This window comes from Netta rufina (genome assembly GCF_964035555.1).
Source record: "Netta rufina genome assembly, chromosome: 2".
NCBI classification, from domain to species: Eukaryota; Metazoa; Chordata; class Aves; order Anseriformes; family Anatidae; genus Netta; species Netta rufina.
The window spans coordinates 68,933,192-68,954,008 of NC_140124.1; the positions used below are offsets into that span (position 1 = coordinate 68,933,192).

The window sequence follows — 20,817 nt, forward strand, 5'->3', positions numbered from 1 at the left end:
CCAGGAAAGACCTAAAGTTTGTTTTGGCCATGTCTGTATTTCTTTTGTTTCAGCAACATGATTTTGCTTGGGCAAGTAACAATAGGACCACAAACCATATTGCTTTGGGTTTTGCTTTGGGTTCTTCTGTTGTTGTTGCTCTAGGAAAGGGGACACAGATTAATCTAGATGATATTAAAATGCAGACCCATTGCCTCATTTACTAGCGCCCAATAGACCCACTGCTGAAGGTTGAGTATGAGTAAGAATAAGAAGAGGTTGCCGATGCATCAAAACTTCCCCTCCTAGACCCACTGCGTGAGCCTGAACGTGAGCCAGAGCGAGAGCCAGAGCGAGAGCCAGGTGCTGAGGAGACATTGTAGGGACTGGATATACCTTTAGATGAAACAGAGGCTGCTTCCAAGAGTTTAAGACCAGTGATGTCTTCCACCATTGACCTATTCATTGCATCTTTGTAGGATATTTTCAGCTTGGTCTTGGGGCAGGTCAGAATTTTGGGATAGCTATTGGTGTCTTGCAACTTCTGGGCAGCACGACCATCAATCAATCCATTCCTAATGGCTTCTTCAGTGCTTATTCTTCCACGTACTTCTGGGTCCACAAGACCTCCAGTAAGGTACTGGAATTCAAGGAACCGCTGCCCAGCCTCATAAGGCAACCATTTTTCCTTCACCGCTTCAGCTGCTGACATCCTCTTGCGTCCACCCTTTATGCCTTCAAACCCTAGGAAGGCCTTCTGCGCTGGTTTGAGCCGTGTGGCCATATCCTGATCAACAATACCTTGACTGGTAGCTTCCTGAAGGGAAAGCCTCTGGCCTGTGGTAGGGCATATTATGCCCCCAGTGCAGGCCTGGGCTTCAAGCAACCGTTGTCCAGTAATGCTGTCCACAATGCCCCGCTGTATAGCTTCTGAAATGGAGATTTTCTCCAAGTTTTCAGTGTCAAATATGGCTGCAATGGGACTGCACTCCTCCGTGGTCTCTGAGAATGAACCACTCCTTATTATCGAGGAAGAACTCCTGACACTCAGCACCGTGGGAGACCGAGTCACTGACTCATGCCGAAACACCTCATCAGTGCCATTACGACAGGAAATCATGTCTGCAAACTGTGTCAGGCTTAAACTGCCAGAACGGTACTGGTCAAAAAACTTCCTCTCCACCAGACCTTTATCAATAGCATCTTGTATATCATACTGGCTACCTGTTTTCCTGTCAACAAGGACTACTCTACTGCTACCATCTGATCCTGTAATAGTTATTTCTTCCCACTCACACTCTTGTTCAGCTAGCTCTGTATAGGTGTCATAATCTATGAGGCCTTTGCTGTACGCCTCCTGCACTGACATTTCCCTGTTTGTTTCTGGATCTACAATGACAACCCGGCGCTTCCTAAGGGTGTTCTTCTGTGAGGTGTGCACCACCTTCTTCTTTTCTCTCAAGGGTAGAAGGCAGAGACCTGTTGCTTCATCCTTTATGCATCTTTCTTTCAGCTGCAAGTAGGTCAAGTTCTCTTCTGTATTGGGATCAAAAAACCCTTTGGTGTCATCGCTTGGATCACTGAGGATCTGGTTGAGCTCCTCGTTGAAGTAGCCACGCTTGTAGGCCGTCTCTACTGGCAAGCGGTAGCTTTCTTTGGGGTCAATGATTCCGCCAGTAGCAATCTGGGCCTCCAGCAAACGAATGCCATGGCCTCTCTCTATGAGCTCTTTGTTCATTGCTTGAAACAGAGAAATGATGTTTCCAGTTTCTGGGTCTTTGTACCCAGTGACAGCTCTTTCAGCAGAGAGAAGTTTCTCTTTAAATTCAATTCCAACAAGACCTCTTTTGTAAGCTTCTTCAACAGGCAACCTCACATTGCTGACAGGATCCACTATGAACCCTGTGGCTGCCTGGGCTTCCAGGAGTTCAAGGGCTGTCCCTGGTCTAACCAAGCCTATTTTCATAGCCTGGTAAATGCCAAGTTTCTCTTTAGTAGCCTCATTGTAGATACCTGCAATACAACTAGAGCCCTGAAGGAAATCAATAATTCTCTCACTCACTTCTTCCACTGTAATTGCACCTCTTTCCAAGTCATTCCTTGTTGACTCCTTAATAATTCCAGCCTCAAGCAATGCATCTGCTGAGACAGGTTGCCTGATCCCTTGGAATGACATACTTCTCTTCTGCACCGGGAGGAGGAGCAAGCCAGTATGTGGCTCAATCCTGCATTTTTCTTTCAGCTGCATGTAAGTGACTGCCTTTTTGGTGGTGGGATCGATGAAGTTCTTTGTAGCGCTTTGGCAGTTGTTTAGAATCCTGTACAGGTCTTTGTCAATCAACCCACGAGATAAAGCTATATCTTTGGGTAAGAAGACACTGTTGACAGGATCAACAATCCCTCCTACAGCCAGCTGGGCTTCGAGCAGACGAATCCCAGTTTCTCTGTCAACTAAGTTTTTCTTGATGGCTTCAGATAGTGGCACAGTTTTGCCCGAGAAAGGATCTTTAAATCCTGTAATAGCCTTTTCTGCAGTGTAAATTTGTTCTCTGTCATCAAAATCAATCAGATCCCTTGCAATAGCACTGTCTACAGTTAATACCTCATTGCGGTGTGGGTCTATCACACCTCCTGTTGCTGCCTGGGCTTCCAAGAGCAGAACTGCATTCTCTGCTGTAAGTAGCTGGTTCCTTTTGGCCTCAACAAAGGAGTACTTCTGTCTGGGCAAAACAGACACTCCTGCAATAGCACCTGCCCCTTTGAGATAGGGTTCAATGTCAGCAGCAACCTCTTCCACTGACCTCTGCCCCTTCAGCAGTTTATCCAATGTGACTTTGTCTATAATTTGACACTCATAAAGCTGCATTGCTGTAATCTTCTTCCGCAGCCCACTGAACAGCAACTTGGAGGCATCAATACAGAAGTCTTCCTCAGTCTGCGTAGACCTGTGAGACCCATATGGGCGTTGCTTAAGTTTCTCAATCTCCCGTTGCAGCCTGAGACGCTCAGACTCCAACTCTGACTGGTTTTTGACAGCAGTCTCTTCTAGTCTGCACCGGTATCTCTCCTCAATCCGTTTAATCTCCATTTGCAGCCTTTCTATCTCAGTCCTCAGGGTGTTCTTCTCCCTCTCGCTCTTCTCTCTCTCACACTGGATCTTCCTTATGGATTCTTCTGTCCGAGAGTGCTGGCTCTTCCACTGATTGAGGTCATTCAGGATTTGTTGTTTTTCACTTTCCAGGCGTTGCTTCAAACGAGACTCTGATTCCAGGCTAACTTTCAAACGGTTCAGCTCCTCTTCTAATCTCTGCAGCCTCGCTTTGTCTTGCTCCAAAGCACTCATTTTTATCAGCAAGGTTTCTCTTTCTTGCATAATGTGACTATACTGATTTTTGGATTCTTGAATCCTATTGGAAGCCTAAAATTTTAAAGAAATAAACCAAAAGAGGATGGTTAGAGTTATGTTCTCTATTTACAATACTCTTCAGCCTGTCATTTAACCTGCAGCAATCTGCCACTGGAAAATGTTCTAGTCACAGTAGTGCCTTATCCAAGACCATGGACACACAGATGAAGCAGTGAAGGTACATCTGTCCCTTCACTGACAGTGTCTCTAGTACCAGAGACTGCATTCTGTTACCTTTAGTCGACATTTTCTGTTGATTTAGTTAGTTCTTCATGGCTTTTTAGTACTTCTTATAGTGCACCTACATATGCACCAAGCATTCAAGATTCAGTAAGAGATGACCAGTAGGTGTACGCTGACATAGTTCTACTAACCTGGGTGAATTTACATCAGCTAAGGACTGGCCATAAGTGGATAAAAAGGAAATATATGACTCACTTTTTCCTTTACTATTAGTTTCACGTTACTCCAAACAATTTTACTTGTGTCCCTTTACATTTTAATTTCCTTTAGTTCTTCATATATGTATATATATATACACAAAACACCTACAGGCGTGTATGCACATGCACATTCAAATGCAGTCCATATTAAATGGAATGCAAGTTTACATAATTTGTATCACATGCGTATATATGTACACGTCAGACAATGCTACATATTAATATTTTTTAATCAGTATTAAGATTATAAAAATAAAGAAAATAAAAACTTAGTAAAGGAAATAGCTGAGAACTGATACGAGAAAGACTGTATGGAGGGAAAGTACAGAAAAAAAAAAGTAAAGAAAAAAAGTATTTTCACAAGTTCTTACTTTTGTATATTTAAACAGTAGCTCTTTGAACAAGGCAGAAGAATGACAGAACAAAAAAAATATTTTCTTTAACCTATCTATACTGTCATCTCAAGCATAAGGAACAAGGGCCAATAGTGAAATTTACAAGTGCCGTTAGGACTGAAGTGCCAACAGAAATTTAGGTTTTAAGTATTTTAGGTACAGATGACTACACCACCTTTCATTCTTCCATTTAGTCAACACTTTACACAGCTAAGCAGCACTGTGACAGCTTGTTTGTTGTGGTTTACTTCATGATACAACTCATGTCAGCCTCAAAGGATGGCTTTAACCCATCCAAATGGAGCTGGCCAAAACAGCTCTGGGAAGCACACAGCCAAAGCACAGTGGTACTCCATCTATTCTTATTTTTCCTTAGGATGGTTTTGTGGAAACTGGGGTAAATACCTAGGGTTTCCTTCAAGCTGAGGGCAAAGCCCAACTAGGTGACAGAGACAGTTTAAAGCTTCCTATCACAGTTCCCAGGGAGTAAAGAGGCTAAGAGAGTGGCCAAATCCTGCTATTTGTCTTTTAAAGTTAACAAGGAGAGGGGCCATAAAAGGGATATTAGTCACAAATACAGTGAACTCAAACAGTAAGGGGTGAAGTAAGTTGGTTCAAACGGACATTGCAATTAATTATATATTGGAGAGATAGTAAAGCTGGGATCAAAATATGTGTGAATACCTCTAGAGCCTGCTTTTGGAATTTTTCAATTTCCTGTCTCAATTTTTCCCTTTCTTTCTGTAAATCATTAATCAACCCCTGAAGTTCCAGGGTTTGCTTGCTGCTTGTCTGAAGCTGATTCTTTAGTTCAGCAATGGTGGTATTTTTCTCATCAACTTCACTTCTGACCATTCTGAGATCATCGTACTCCAATCTAACATTTCGCAGCTCTTCTTCCAGTAACAAGTGTTCCTTGGTTAGGTTCTCAGTGAGAGACTGAAGCCTTTCAATTTCTATTTTGCACTCATTCAAGTTTTTGCTCTTCTCCTCAGAGGTTTTCTGTAAGTGCTCATATCGTAGGTGAGCCTGCTTTAATTGCTCCTGTTCTTGGACCAACTGACGGCGTAAAGTCTCAATATCAGATGTGTATTTTCTTATCTCCTCCATGTATCTCTGCTTCTCTCTCACATGACCATCTAATACTTCTCTTTGGTGTCTAAGGTCATCTTCATTCCTCTTCTTTACAATAGACACTTCCTCTATCTGCTGTGTGAGATTAGTTATTTTAACTGATTGCTCTCTCAGAGATCTCCTCATGCTTTCTATTTCCTCTTCCAGTTTCTTCCTCCTGGCTGTCTCTTCCATTACACTTTTATTCTGTCTGCAAAGTTCCTCTTCCAGCTTATGTTTCTGGATCTGCAAGTCTTTTACAGTGCTTTGGAACTTTGCACTTTCTTGATCCCTGCCTTTTTTCTCTTGCGAAACTCTTTCATAGTCAATTTTCAATCTGGCCAGCTCCTGCTCTTGGATCCTCAGCTTGTTAATTGTCTCAGTAGCACTCGTGTTTGCTTTCTGCAGGTCAAACTGGACTCTTTTTAACTGACTGTTCTCATCCTCTAGTTCTTTTCTTTGACTTGTTTCTACATCCAACAACTTTCTTAGCCTTTCAATCTCTTTGTTTCTCTCTTTAATGGTCTTAGAAGCATCATCAAGTGACTGTTTGTATCGCATGCTTTCATCAGAGTGCCTTTGAATAACTTGTTTTAGCTCAATCTCCAGCTGCTGTTTCTTCTGAGAAAGCTCTGAGCCAGCTGCCTTCTGTTGCTGAGCATTCTCTTCTATTTTCCGTAGATTATCTGTTGTTTGACTTATTGTATTCTTCAGTCTCCTGATTTCCTCACACAAATTCCTATTTTCTCTCATGGCATTATCAAGCTGTGTTCTATAATTATTAGTGTCCTCTTCCTTTTGCATGGTAACCTGGTGAATTGTGGTCTTTGTGATATTGATCTCAGTTTCATATTTGTTCTTTAAGCTAATTATTTCCTCATCATAACTGTTCCTTACCTTAGCCAATTCATTTTCAAGTTCCCATCGGCTTTTAGCCTCTTCCTGAAGCTGAACCTTTAGCCTTTCCAGCTCCTTAGTTTTATCCTGAATAGTAGAGGCAGCCTCTTCAAGAGCCTGCTTGTACCTTGAGTTGTCTTCACCACGAAGCTGAATGATTTGTTTCAGCTCCAGCTCTAACTGGTGCTTTTGCTGTGACACCTCTGAACTGCAAGCCTTGTGCTGAAGAGCATCTTCCTCTGCCCTCCTCCGCTGATCTGTGGTTTGCAGAATGGCATCATTCAGCCTCACAATCTCATCCTTAAGGTCTCTGTTTTCTCTTGTCAGTCTGTCAACCTGGGCTCTGAGACCTTTTGCATCATCATCTTTCTGTGCAGCTATCTGCTGGATTGTGGTCTTCTTAATATTAATTTCAGTTTCATACTTGTTCTTTAAATTACTCATCTCCTCGCTAAACTGGTTCCTTACCTTAGCCAGCTCATTTTCATATTCCCTCTTCCGTGTGCCTTCGTCCTGAAGAAGAACCCTTAATCTTTCTATCTCGTACTCCTTCTCCTTGATGACCTTCTCAGACTCTAATTTTTGCCAACCAAGGCTGTCTTTCTCATTTTGTCTTGTTTTCTGCAGCTGGTCATAGTCATTCTTCTGCTGCTCGTATCTGTCCTCCAGCAACTTCCTTTTCCTTTTCTCATCTTCAGTCTCATAAGTCAACCTGGTTATTCTGTCATTTAGATCCTTTATTTGAGCATAGCATTTGTCCAGGTTTTGCTTAGCAGAATTTCCATCCATTTCAGCCTGCCTTTTCATCTCCTCCAAACTCATCAGCTTTGCTTTGAGCTGAGAAATGTCCATCTGGTACTTCTGTAGATTTTGTTCCAGGAATTTATGTTTGTTGTTTGTCTCTGAATTCGAATCCCTGGCAAGTCTGAGTTCTTCTTCCAAGAGTTCAATTTTGGTGGCTTTCATCTGCAAAACAATAACAGAAAAAGAAGGGGGGGTGGGGGAGAGGGAAAAAAAAAAAAAAACAAAAAACACAGACATGTGACAACTGTTTCAAAGTTATCAAAAGCAATACAATATATAGTCACGAATCTAACAACTTACAAGATATGTCTAAAGATGTTTTTTCTTTGCTTCAGTAATAGCTCAAAGTCTTTTTTTACTTAAAGTCATCCAAGCAATTTCTGGAAAATTCATTATTTATCCAGATTCAGATCTTATTCAGAAAACAACATGATGAATTTCAGAGGGAAACAATACTTAATGGAGGAGGGAGATGCAATACAGTTAGTAAAATCTGATGTACAAAGAGTTCACCAGCAAAATATTAAATAGCCTCAGTTACAATCTCCATCTTTTTCAACTAGGGGATGCAAATCACCTGTATATCACATCTTAAACAGTCTTCCCTGTTTCCTCTAAGCTGAATGGAGTTACTCCATTTAAAACATTAGATACCAACACTGTAGATACGGCCTAAAATGAGGTGTGGCCCCTTAACCACGAGGAGTAAGCTTTCAGCACTGAGATAACTGTATTCTTACTGAGGTCAACACTCTGGGAGGAGAAGAACCTCCTGCATGCTTTATCAAGCACCTCCTATTTACCACAAAGGCTTTTGTTCTTCACCTCACGTGTGACCTTGGAGGTAACTCTACGAGACACTGTGCTCTTTGAAAAAAGTTGCATGAAACTGCTCACATGCCTCCTGTGGCATACCACTGAGCCTCCTGTTGCTTGAGAAAGCCCAGGGTTTAGTTTTGTGAACTGTTTAGCACTGTACTAAAGCATAAAGTCTTCAATCAGTGATAGTGCTAACCTGTGACAAAAATAGAAAGAAAGGAAATAAAAGAAGCAGATTACCTTCAAGTCCTCCATGCTTTTTAACATTTCACTTAAGAATTTGTAATAATCTCCTGATCTTGTAAGAAGCTCTATGTAGCGAGCCTGAGCCTCACTAGCCTTGAAAAGAAAAAGGGAATTGTTATCAGCTTGTATTAGAGAGTTAGATATGAGCATACCTATGTCTCAGACCATTTAAAGAATTCCAGTCCACTTGACAGCGCATGCTACTTGACAAAGTAAAAAAGCTAACTAAGTCTCCTCCTCACAACTCCACATGACTTTCTGAGGATCCCAAGTACACATATTCTCCCTTCTGATATACCCACACCTTTTTCAATATTATTTTCCCCCACGGTGCATATGATATTAAATGCAAGGCTCCATCCCCTGGTTCTTCATGCTCTTCCTGTCTGACAGTCACAAGTAACCTAAGTTAAACTTTAATAGTGGTTAATTCCCAGGCTGAAAATGACTAAATCACTTGGGGCATGAATCTTACTTTCTCACAACATGTATATAATGGACATTGAGTAGGAAAGAGGTAAATCCCTGAGGGCCATTCTACTGTCTAAATGAGCCCAAGTATGATTTTGCACTGCAGCAACTATTCTGCAGTAATTACTTTTGCATATGTGCTTAGTACACATTACCAATGACAGTGCTAATTATTAGTATATAGCTGGATATGACTCACAATGATGAATAAATCTGCTCATGCTGATGAATGAATAAATGTAAATTCAAAAGACTGGTGGGGGAGGAAGGAAAGATACCTCTTGCAGAATCAGCACTGCAGGAGACTGAACCACACACTTCTTGATAGGTATGTTGAGCAATGTTTCTAATCCAGAACTGTAGGAAGCAACCTGAAGCTCATAATCCTGTAAAACAGCAGGGAAAAGTTAAGAACCATTTAGCAACTGCCAAAGAACTCTCTGGGGATCTGCAAATGCAAATAAAGGGTTGTATGGGGATTCTTTTGTTTAAATAGCTACATTCTCCCTTGCTTATTTCTGGACGTGTACAAACGACCCTCTCATTTGTGACCTCTGTCACAAAGGCTCATCAGTTCAAGGCTCATAGAGGGGAATGACACAACATAAGCATTTTGCAAAAACAGCAAGATACGTGGTCCGTTAATTGAGGGCTATCCTTCCAGAGGTGGAAAAATTCATGGGAGCAACTAGTCTAGGTAGTGTTATCAAACAAAACTTCAGAGACTGTCTCTGTGTCTCTTCCATATCATTTTTGTCACATCATATATAGAAAGATCCTTCTCACAGAAACAAAGACCATTCCTCCTGCTAATCTGCATTTATCTTGCCTCCTAGACCAGATCCTAATGAGACCTACTTTCTAAGAGTAGAGAACAGATGGGTAGCTTATTTTTAAGATGTGAACTGGAAAGGTTGGTCTGGCTAGAAGGATGTTTCAATTCTCCTGAAGAGAAGCTTTCATTGATATCTCCCAAATCGTCCTGCCATTTTCAAATGGCAAGTACACTTGATTACTTTCCTTATGTTTTGTACACAGAAGTGTTTTACCCCAGCGACTTCTGCATACACACAGACCAAAGAACTAACATTTCATCTGCCAGAAGAGCAGAGACAAGGGGATGTGCCTGACCATGAGAAACCACACCCTGTAAAAAAGCTGAAATCCAAGTACCTTAATTGCAGCTGAGCACTGATCTGCATGCTTGAGAAGTTCCTCAACTTTGTCTCGCTTCCCACAGATTTCACTGTGCAAGTTCTGTCAAGAAAAAAAAAAAAAGTGAGCTGTGAAGCATTCCCCCAGATTTGCCAGCATTTCCTCTCCTCTACGCACTGCCTCCACCAGAAGGTATCTGCAGTGTGAGACCACTGCAAACCCAGAGGTTTAGACCTGAAATGATGTGTAGCAATGCCATTTCCATAAAGGCAAGCACATTGCATATGAGAAAGCTGTTCTCCAAAAGAATGCCTACCAACTGAACAACCTACTGAGGTGGGGAGGGACAGTTGCTTGACTCTAACTTACACATATCTACCCCATTTTTAATTTTATCTGGGGGCTATAATCTGTCCCATAAATTGCAAAATCATACTGTTCCTTGAATTAATTCAAAGCTGCTGTGTATAAGTGTCAGTCATTGTGCAGGAGACAAGTACAGTCTTGTTCATAATCTGTAGCAGTACTGACAGAAAATAACAAGTATAATAATATTTTCTCTTTCCTAACTTCTACATGTGGTGTTTTTTAGTAGCTTGCACATTGTAATTCAAAACAGGCCACTGTGTTGAGGACTGCACTGATAGTGGTAGTTTCTGAATAGCAAAGCAATTTAAAGTCCAGTTCATTGCAGACAACTCAGTCAGGTGTTGCATACCTTCTGGTCATGTAGATATCTCATGATAGTGTTGGAATCGCACAGCTTCATGGACTCGATAGAATCCTGCCTGCGCTTGGCATCACATATCCATTTGCAAAGAGCCTGATATAGATCTCGGTAAGTTTTCAGCTGTTTGATCTGCCTTTCTAAATCCCATGATCTAGGGAAAAAAAAAAAAAAAAAAAAAAAACAGGGAAAACTGTCAAAATGGGAAGCACATTCTCTTTCTTTAAACATTTTTCAGTAGTAAGACACCTTGATAAATATAGTAATAAACTAAGTAAAACAATGGGCAGCTCTAAAAGGAGATTCTGAACAAGAATATTACGCAGAAGAGTATTGTACTTGTTAATGGTCACCTAATAAGGGTTTTTAGTCCCTTAATTTTGAATATTTTGCAATATACAGAGGTTGGCACTTTCTGTCAATTAAGTAGGGGATGAAAAAAATTTTGCAGAGGTAAAAACCAAGGTAACTGACTTCAGTACACTCGTTCCCAATTTTCACCAAAACAAGTAGTAACTACTCAATTTTTATCACTAGGACCAGATTTGGTCTGAATTAAAATATATATATATATTAAAATATATATAAATATGAATTAAAAGATATATATATATATATATATACCAGAATATGCCTTCAGTTCAATAAAGTTATATATTTATTTTTTTCTCTTAGTTCTCAGTTTTTGTGCTTTATTTTTTTTACCCCTCAGGTAAAGGGTATTTAGGAATAAGCCTGATTGCTTACATAGGCTCTACATTTTCTTGCTTGGTCTTACATAATTTCTTATAAAGCATGTTCAACTTATTCACAGTTACTATTTACAATTTACTAGTCTTACTGCCCCCAAATCATCATTTGTACAACTTCACTTCCAGAAGACATTAGTTCTTTTAGACTTACTGTTAAGATGATCTTAGTAGTGATAGCAATAAGGAAGAAGCTACTAGGAAATTTGAGCAAACCTGTTATCTATCTGCTTTTCAGCCCTCTGCCAGCGGTCTATTAGTTGGGTAACTTTGTCAGAAAACTTTCCAATGTCCATATCATACAAGGTATATGACTGGCAAGACTGAGAGTGAATCTGAAGCATTTTCTGCAGTTCATTTTCAAGGGCATTCAACAGCGACTTCTTCATGTTTAGATCAGCTTTCATTTTCTGGAGGAAAAAATAATAACATCATACTTTTTTTCTTCAGAGGATACTCAAACTTAATTATCAACAGCATGTACAGTGTGTTGGGATCTAAATACTCTGTTTTTAATTCAGCATAGTATGTATGTTGATGCGAACTGGAGTTAACTTATTTAAAGTGAAATATACCCTTTGGTACTTATTCTCAAATAGTTTACAGAACCGAAGCCCTCTCATGCTATACTTTTCCATCATTTCAGTTTCAGATGGCATCATGCCATCATTTCAGTTTCTCAGAGCTATTTGAGCAGTTCCCAAAAAATACCCTGCCTTGCTTGTTCCTAGAAGCAAATGACTAGAAAATTTCATTGCAGTAGGATCATAGCTGTAGGATCAAGACTCAGAATTGCCATACACAGTTTTTAAAATACTTTTTAATTTTTTTAATATTAGCTAAAGATCTGCACGGATTGTTTATGTTGTGTTTTTTTTTTTTTTCCTTTCCTGATTTGCATTTTCATAAATATCTTACACAGAGATGTTGCTCTACAGACACATAGTGGTATGTGTTCACAAACTTGCATACTGTTGGGTAACGCCAAACAATGCAGGCAGTGCTCTCCACTGGATCCCCCAGACATGGGGATGACTACATCCTTTGATAATATGCTCAAGCATTTATTTTTGTGTTAAAAACAACTCCCAGCAACTGAATTTGCAGCTTTCAGGTAATATGGTAGAAGAATAACCTGGTTGCGCTCCATTTGTGCTACCTACACACCTTTTCCCTACTTCACCGAAGAAGAGAAAAGGAAGGAGGAGCAATTATTCCAACTAAAGTCACTCAGTGCAAAAAAGGACCATCTCAATGCCAGATAAAGATTGCTTCTGCAAACCATCTTTGTGAACAGCAAAGTAATTACTCCTTGCCTTATCTAGGATGAGAAGTTCTCACTGTAAGATTTGAAATGGACTCTACAGCAAAAACAGGACGCAATAACACACTCATTTACTTGTCACTTGTTAGAACAAGCTTTTCTGCAATAAAGGAAAAATTGCCTTCAAATCTAGCTTCATAAGTGACATGAATAAACAAAGATAATCTTGTTCAGAAATGGTTTATGGAGACCTTCCATGCTCCTGGCTTTGCTATGGGGCCAGAAACACCCAGGGGATGAAAGTAGTAAACTGTATGTTCCCTCCAATAATTTGCAAAAACATCATACATCTATGTCAGAATATGTTAGGAGGTGGAAGGTTTGATCCTTCCATTTCAGGAGGTTTCCATCCAGCTCAACTAGTGATGACGGCTACAAATTCTGCCTTGCTATGTCCTTGAGTCTTCACTTCTCACCTTTAGACAAGCTCGATAAGCCTCCACTTTATCAAGATCCAAAGGAACAGTCTCCTCTTCAGACAGTCTGACTTCAAAAACTCTGATCACATCCTCTGTTTGTAGAATAAGCTGGAGCAGACACCTCAGTACGTTCAAGCTACAATAAATAATAAAACACAAGACAAATCCATTATGGACTGAAGCAGAAAAGGTGCTAACTAATTAATTGGAAGTCATTAAAGAGAAAAGACAACATAGAAGAAAATTCAGCAATACCCATGATTCTCTCTCTCTCTCTTTTTAAAAAAAAAAGTCATCCAGAAAAGAGAAGAAATTCACTTAAGTATCTGTTTCTACCTACGTGGAAAGCATTTGTAGGAAAGAAGGTGTAATTTTATACCACTGATAACAAAACGCAGATTTATGGACTAAGAATTATGAAAAGTGAATGATTTATTGATATAACCTCAATTTTCTTACCTGTCTAAGTAGCCAGCAGAAACACCATTAATATTCTCCAGTTTTTGAAATAAGGCATTTATCTCTGATTGCAAGTACACATACTTTTCACAGCCCCTGAAGTTAGGCAGCAAGTCCTTATGCTTATTGAGGGTTTCAGCCATTATTTGAGAGTCATTCTGCACACCCTAAGGAAAGAGAATGCCTGATTAACACGTTTTTGGTGTCTGAATGATCATTCTACAACACATAAGCTATTGGTCTCCTTATCCAAATAGTCTGGTCTTAACTAACCAGCTGGATTGAAGAATGAAGCAGTGCCTCAGATAATTAACATTCTGCAGTTTCTATTTTGTACTGTCCACAACAGGTAATACCTCTTTTTAAGCACCTCTTCCACTCTAGAACTCAGCTCTGTAGAAAGCAGGTCACAGAATGCCTTATTGCCAGCTACTCTCAGCGAACATGCCTTCTTGCAACCTCACTGCCCCCAGAAGAATTTCTCAGACTGAATCTGTTCCCTTTTCTTACTAATCTTCTCTTTCCAGTCTCCTTCAATAACTCTTAAGAAGAGTTGGAAGGGGGAGAGAGTCTGTAAGCCTCAAGTATGCACTCGCATCCCACAGACAGCACTTCAACAGTAGCTGGCAACGTGGGGTCCTTAAAAAAGGATGTTAACAGAGATTTAACCTAGATGAGGCTTAACATGAGCTTATGTCCACTTGACATCAGGATTTTTGTACTCTTAGCTTGCCAGAATTAGTCTTCTAAAATACAAGAGTCAACTTTTTCTACTTGGCACCCAGATAAGGAGCCAAACACCGATCCAAATATCATGGTTAGCTTCCAATTGAAAAATCTAGGCACAGGGTGCAGGTGTGTCTTTCCCAGATGATCAGGAATACAATTGCAGTATGCTCTGCAGGACAGTCACGATGACTTTAAGAAGCTCAATTAAAAACATACATAGTTACCTCTAATTCCTGTATTCTGACTGAAAAGTCATGCAGTGCCCCTTGATCCACTCCAAGTGGAGCTCTTTGAACCATCCGTATCTCTGAAGATTCGATCTGACGCCGAAGTTTCTGAAGCTCCATCAGCAGCCAGGCCTCCTGTTTATCATGTTCCCGGTTTCTCTCATTAACTATAATGGTGTTTGAGGAACCCACTGGACAGGTCTCAGTTGGGATCACTGTAAAATTAGTTGTGTAAATGTCATCTGCCAGAGAACTGACCTCCTACACAACAGAAAGCCAATGAAGTGCCAAACTGACCTAAATACTGATTTGATTTGTAGAACTGAGAACACACAGGAGATCTGAACCAGTAGACAGATGTTTAAACTAATTAAATTTCCCCTTCAGAAAAAAATAAACTTGCATCCTCAAATGCAGTAGTGAGGTTTTGCTTCCTAACAACTGAAAACATAACAGACAGATTAAAACCCTCTCCTTTTCCCACCAAGTTCCATGAACTTCAGAGGACTATTCCCAAATTCACAGCTATAGAAGGAAGAAAGGAAAACATACCCCTCCCTGTACATGGCCAGTTTTGTTTTACTGGTAGACAGCAGTTACAGTTCTTGGACATGTTTCTATCCATATGTTTATGAGAACATTTTCACAAAGTGAAAATGCAGCCCCTTCTCTTCCACTCCAAAGAAAGAAACCCAAGCAGTACAATCTCTGCAAGAAAACAAGTTTTGTTTTTTTTTTTTTTGCAAGGACAACAGACCTGGCTGCGGCTGCCGCGGTTGATTTGGTAGTTGTATAATCAAGGTTTGGTAGTGCTTCTGAGCATCAGTGAACTGAGTCTGCATCTTCCGTTTGTCTTCATCACCAAACATCTCTGAGCCTTGGCTGTTCCTGAGGAATTCTTGATAATGGATCTCTAGGTCAGTTATTATTTTCTGGTAATCTTCCTTACGCATTGTTTTCAGCTGAAATAAAGAAGAGGAGTTTTGAAAAAAGGCAGCAACTGAAGAAGGTTAGTTAGAAGACTAGTGAATTATTAAGGAACATACTAATATACCTACAGAACGACAGAGGAACCTCATTTTAGAATAAAACCTACACCTGCTGCCTCCACAAGCATGGTGCACAAAGTGCCTTTTGAGCTAATCTATTCCTACAAAGAAACATTTCACAACCTAAGAATATTGCAACTTTGCCTTTTACTGTGTCTATCCATGCCCTTGCATTGTGGGAACTAGTACGGCAAGTATGTGGTAAGGACAGGTCAGTGATGATGTCCTTGGTCCACAGCTAAGGCCTGATAGAGTCTTACCTTAGCAATAGTCATCGCTCTGATTTTCTCAATGTCAATCATACAATAATGCCAAGATACCAGGCTCTTCATGTTGATGTACAGCTGATTCCACAGAGCCAGAATAGCTTCATAGTATTGTTCAATTCTGAGATGGGAAAAGAAATTCCGTAGTCAAAACCTATAGCATAGCTACAAAACATCGCAAGAAACATCCACTAGAGGTTGAGTGTGTTAGTTTGCTCTCTATTAGAAAAAAAAAAAAATATGCAAATATCCTTAACTTTCAGATGAATAAATAGTATACTATTGAATATACAGCTAAAATTCCAAACTCTCTCCAGTAATTTGCTTAAGAACATAGGTATTGCTGCTAACCAGGGCCTGAAGTAATATTATGCACATTATGCACATAATTCTAAATACCAAAAGACATCAAAAAGTATTAACTACAAGACAAACCAGGCTTTCAGACAGAACTTTGAGCAATCAGGACGAGACTATGGCATGAGCACACCACCTGAGCTGGTTCCCATATGTCAAATTGGCTCGTAGATTTGCACAATACAGCACACCCTAAATTAATCCTTTACTCCCCCCACCCTACAAAGGTTGGGGGCACTATGATTAGGACACAGACTGAGTTTTGTGGTCAGCTGCTATTTTGAGCAAACTCTATCTACCCCCAGCGGCAGATGCGCAAACCCAGGCAGCAACTCACTTTGTAGCAAGATCCACTGCTAGTGGATTGGGTGGTGGGATGATAAGACTAACAGATGGCACCAGCATATCCACTCCTCCAGGGCCAGTCACTAACCACTTGCTGCGTTCGTTATTGTCCTTCAGGATGCATTCATCTCCTTTGCGCACTGTTTTCTGTAAGAAATACAGAAGAACATTTTTTTCCTTTAGTTAAACAAGATGGGGTTTCTAGGAGAAAAGATAAGAAAGATGCATGTAGATCACAGAATCGGGAATGCTTCACAGCTGCCAGGTGCAGGTGTGAATCGTGGCTTCATATTAGTGCAAGAGATCAGTAGAGCTTAACCAATCCCCCCGAATCTGGTTTCCATAAAAAGAAAATCCTGGAAGACCAAGTGGGAGCCACAGAACACTAGGCAGTCGCCAGCTGATCATCAGACTTGTGGCTTGCCGTGACATACAGAGTGGACACAGGGGCACTGTAAGCTACACAATCATTTATGTTCGTAAGCCACTCCATAGCAAGATGTAAGCAAAAGGATGCATCCATACTTGTGAAGGGACTGGGAGCGAACGCTGCAGAGCTAGATCTACCAGCTACATCTGCCAGAAATTCTGACACCCTGAGGCCACAGGTGTGGTCATGGTGCAGCTTACAACCCACACACATCCAAGAGGGGAAAGCTCCTCATGTCATTTATCATGGCAGAAGTCCCTCACTGCATCATACCTCTACAGCCAGCAAATTTTTGACATTACTAGCAAAAGGCCTCAGGCTTTGCTTTGACCTAACCATGCAGTATCTCTGTTTTTGTCTGGGCTTATCTTCACCTGAGCAGATTTTAGCTTGTTTAACTGTGAGGACAATTGCCAAGCAGCCAGGTAACCACTGACTACATTTGTTTAGCTTTGCTTACAGTAGCAACAAGTAGTTACTTTGCGTGCTTCTGTGACTGCAGAATAAAATGTGGTACAGAACACAGCACAAACCCCGGACTGTAAACGCAAATCACAATGGTCAATTAGCGGTCACTATAGGAGTGCAGCCTAGTGAATCAGGTAAAACAAGTTTTACAGATAAAGAGCAGAAAAACTAGGTAATTGGGAAACAGCAAAGAAAAAGAGCAGAAAAAGAGCACGTAAGCAGAAAATGCACCTAAGCACGGTGTTAAGAAACAATGCAGAAATACATGTAAACGCAAGCATCTCCAGTACCAAAGAGGAAGAAACCACCACCTTTAACTTAATACTCCCCGCTGCAAAGCGTTGGGTATGCAAATGACTGATTGAACATTCCTCCACCTTTTGTTAGATGAAGTGCTGACCTTAAGAAAATGAAAGAAAAGGGAAAGATGCTGGGAAGTATCTGTATTACAATTTTAACCCTATTAATAATGAGCCTGTCTTGTGCTAATTTGAACCATGAATGCTAACACCATTTAAACCTGAGTAATAATAATCATTTTGACTAGACATAATGCTATTTAAACTGCAATAATAATCATCATTTTGACTAGACATACTCAAACAATGTATGAGAATCCAAGTTTGTTTGTTTGTTTTTTTTCCTGAAAAAACTTAAATGCTGACCAAAAGCAGACAGAAACGTTACACCTATCAACTCAGTAGCTTGATTACTAAATTATTTGCCACGTTTTAGTTTATATGATGTTCATTTCAGCCAAAAGGAGAACACATTACCAGATCCTGTTTGTAGTCACACAAAGCCTTAAGGATAATGGGCTTGTTACTCCGGTAGTCTGGGTTACGTGGCTTCAGCTGCACAATCTTCTTGGATTTATTCACCAAACTCTGCACTTGCCTCTTGTATTCAAGAATTCTCTCTCGTTCATTCTGCAAAGATTAATTGTATGTTAAAAACTCATTCTAAAAATAAACCACATTTAGTTCCCAATGGTTTATTACAAGAAGTATACATCTGGAGCTCACTGTTGGCAAAACTTCCTTTAGCTCCAGTGGGATGAGTCTTTGGCCTATAATGTGAAACTGCAGGTTTTTGGTTTCTTTTTTTGTTTGTTTGTTTAAAAAAAAAAAAAAAAAAAAAAAAGAAGAGAAGAGAAACAACAAAATAACTATCTTCGTAACTCCAGCAAAGACTATGTTGTTCTTCATACAGATCTGTAAGATGGTTAAAGTGAGGTATAAGAAACAGGAATAAATATAAGGAATTATTGTAATATGAATGTTAAAAAAAAAAAATAGCAACTACATCTCAACCCTGACTTCATCAATTGCCCTTTATATCACTAACCTATTTTTCCTCATATAAATTCAATTTGGAATTGCAGGAGCTAACTCTTGCTGAGCAAATTGCTAAAAACAAAAAAAACCTTGAGTTCAGTCCTTTCAAAGAGATTACAGAGATATAAAATAACACGATGATGAATCATTTATTAAATGCACTCATCCTTTGAGGCAAAAATCTTTTCTACCACCTATGAACAATAATCTTTCATTTTTTTTTAATTTGTTAGAAGGTCAGAAATTTTGAAATTCGGTAGGCTCATTCCAGATTTAAAAAAATAAATAAATAAATAAAATAAAAATCAACAGTTCCTAAACAACATTGCACAATTTAAGTAATACTGATCCATTTGTAGGCTATCCTAAGAAATGGGCATGAACATACCATTAATGTTGCAAGTTCACGCAGTACTGTTTATTACCATAGTAGTACACATGGTTTAATATTTGGTATCTGAAGAGGGCAACCGATTTCCATGCAAGACAGAACATAACCTGTGAGTTGGGTGGAACAGTACCTCCAGCTCTTTGATCTGCTCCAGCAAGCATTGCAGCGACATGCTCTTATCACACATGAACTTCTTTCTGATGGAGTCTTGTAAATTCTTCAGATAACACTCTGTGGCTTGGGCCTCTTCAAAGAACTACAAGAAAAAATGGACGTGATTTCAGTTGCACACAGCTCTCACAAAAATGTCCGCTAAAAACACTGAATTCCTTTAATGAGAAATCCCAGCTCACATCTGCCAGGACAGCAGCATTTTCAACAGCATGATAACACTTATGTCTAATTGTGCACAGATTTAGGAAGATTTTGACACAAGAAAAATACATGTGGTGGGATTCCCACTTTTAACAAAAGTAGTGAGGAACATGACAGATCTCCTATGAACTACTCATCACATCATTCACAATCCATAAACTAAATTCTGAAAGCTCTTACTTCAGCATGTGTTGAAAGCCCTGGAAATTCTTACACACTGAAAACAGCAAATACAGTTTTTTGTTAGCAAATAATGTTAGCAAGTGAAATGAGCTTTTTGAAATTTGTAAATTCTTTTTTTAAAAGAAAACTGCTTAAATGCTGGAATACGAAGATTTTTTTATTAAATTAATAATTCATGAATGTTAATCTAGTATAATTCAGTATAATTCAAAGTAAGTGTGAATTCTCCACATCACTACTCACCTGAAAGTAAGCTGCATTCTCTTTCAGATGTACATCAATGCATTTGGTGATCTGAAGGATCCAGCTCCACTGAGTTTGTAATGTATCCATGTAGGCCTAAGAAAAATAAAAATATACAGAACTCAAATCTTCACAGAGATCTCTCTCCCATACCTAGACTCAAGTATAATTATTTATGCTTTACATAAATGCAAATGAAATGTCTGCTAAAACAAATTCATGCAGACCAGAATAATGCAACTCATGCAAATAGTTCCCCAACTTATAAGTGTCTAACTGAAGAGAGTAAAATACACATTTGTGGGATGTGGAGAGAAATTTGTTCATGATGTGAATTTTGTTTGATCAACATAAAGCCTGAAGTTCATGAGCAAAGGGGTGAAATGCACAAAATTATAGTGCAAACAAAGTATTTCAATTGCAAATTGTCATGTTCTCCTTCCAAGGAGCAGTGTCAAACACAATTGTTTATGATGGCTACTTTTAAATCAGAACTTCTCGCATACTCCTTATGTAAGTTCTTTAGAAAAGTACACACAACTTTTTACTTCACTACTGGAGCTTACAAGGATCTTTCCTTTAAGGCAGAAAAGGACCACAGAGGGAATTATGAATGGTGATTCTACACAATATGATAACAAATTACAAAGTAAACGCATTGAAAAGTGGAAAGAACTCAGTTTTTTTCCTATTAGCTTCTCTCAGCTTCAGGGTTCTTATGCACACTCAAAACTACAACTACAGCATATCCTAATAGGATGAGATTTTCCAAATTGTTACAGCCTTTGTAATTGAAATGTAAGCATATAACAAGCCATGATAGCAAAAATATCTTGGCTAAGCTGTAGAAATGCACTGTAAATTTCAGTTGCAGAAAGTACTTGCACCCGGATTAAACATAAACTCTCAAAGGGTGTGGCTATCTTCAAAACATGCCTTCTAAGATAACAGAAGAAGAATGACATGCCTTCCTACCATAAATTCTGCTGCACTGAAGTTAACTCACATGAG

At 39.5% G+C, this 20,817-nt stretch overlaps 1 protein-coding gene across 1 annotated transcript in view; it reads right to left on the minus strand.

The window, feature by feature from the left end:
* Nucleotides 1-202: 202 nt before the first annotated feature.
* DSP (desmoplakin) overlaps nt 203-20,817 on the minus strand; it is a gene marked incomplete at both ends in the record, with an annotated part of 37,987 nt that continues 17,372 nt past the window's right edge. The window contains 16 exons of the mRNA XM_084283229.1: nt 203-3,397; nt 4,908-7,199; nt 8,097-8,195; nt 8,852-8,959; nt 9,747-9,830; nt 10,447-10,609; nt 11,421-11,614; nt 12,945-13,083; nt 13,407-13,573; nt 14,360-14,577; nt 15,120-15,324; nt 15,672-15,798; nt 16,372-16,526; nt 18,054-18,206; nt 19,136-19,261; nt 19,807-19,902. Of these exons, the coding sequence (XP_084139355.1) occupies nt 203-3,397; nt 4,908-7,199; nt 8,097-8,195; nt 8,852-8,959; nt 9,747-9,830; nt 10,447-10,609; nt 11,421-11,614; nt 12,945-13,083; nt 13,407-13,573; nt 14,360-14,577; nt 15,120-15,324; nt 15,672-15,798; nt 16,372-16,526; nt 18,054-18,206; nt 19,136-19,261; nt 19,807-19,902 (7,521 nt within the window). The remainder of the gene's footprint in view (nt 3,398-4,907; nt 7,200-8,096; nt 8,196-8,851; nt 8,960-9,746; nt 9,831-10,446; nt 10,610-11,420; nt 11,615-12,944; nt 13,084-13,406; nt 13,574-14,359; nt 14,578-15,119; nt 15,325-15,671; nt 15,799-16,371; nt 16,527-18,053; nt 18,207-19,135; nt 19,262-19,806; nt 19,903-20,817) is intronic.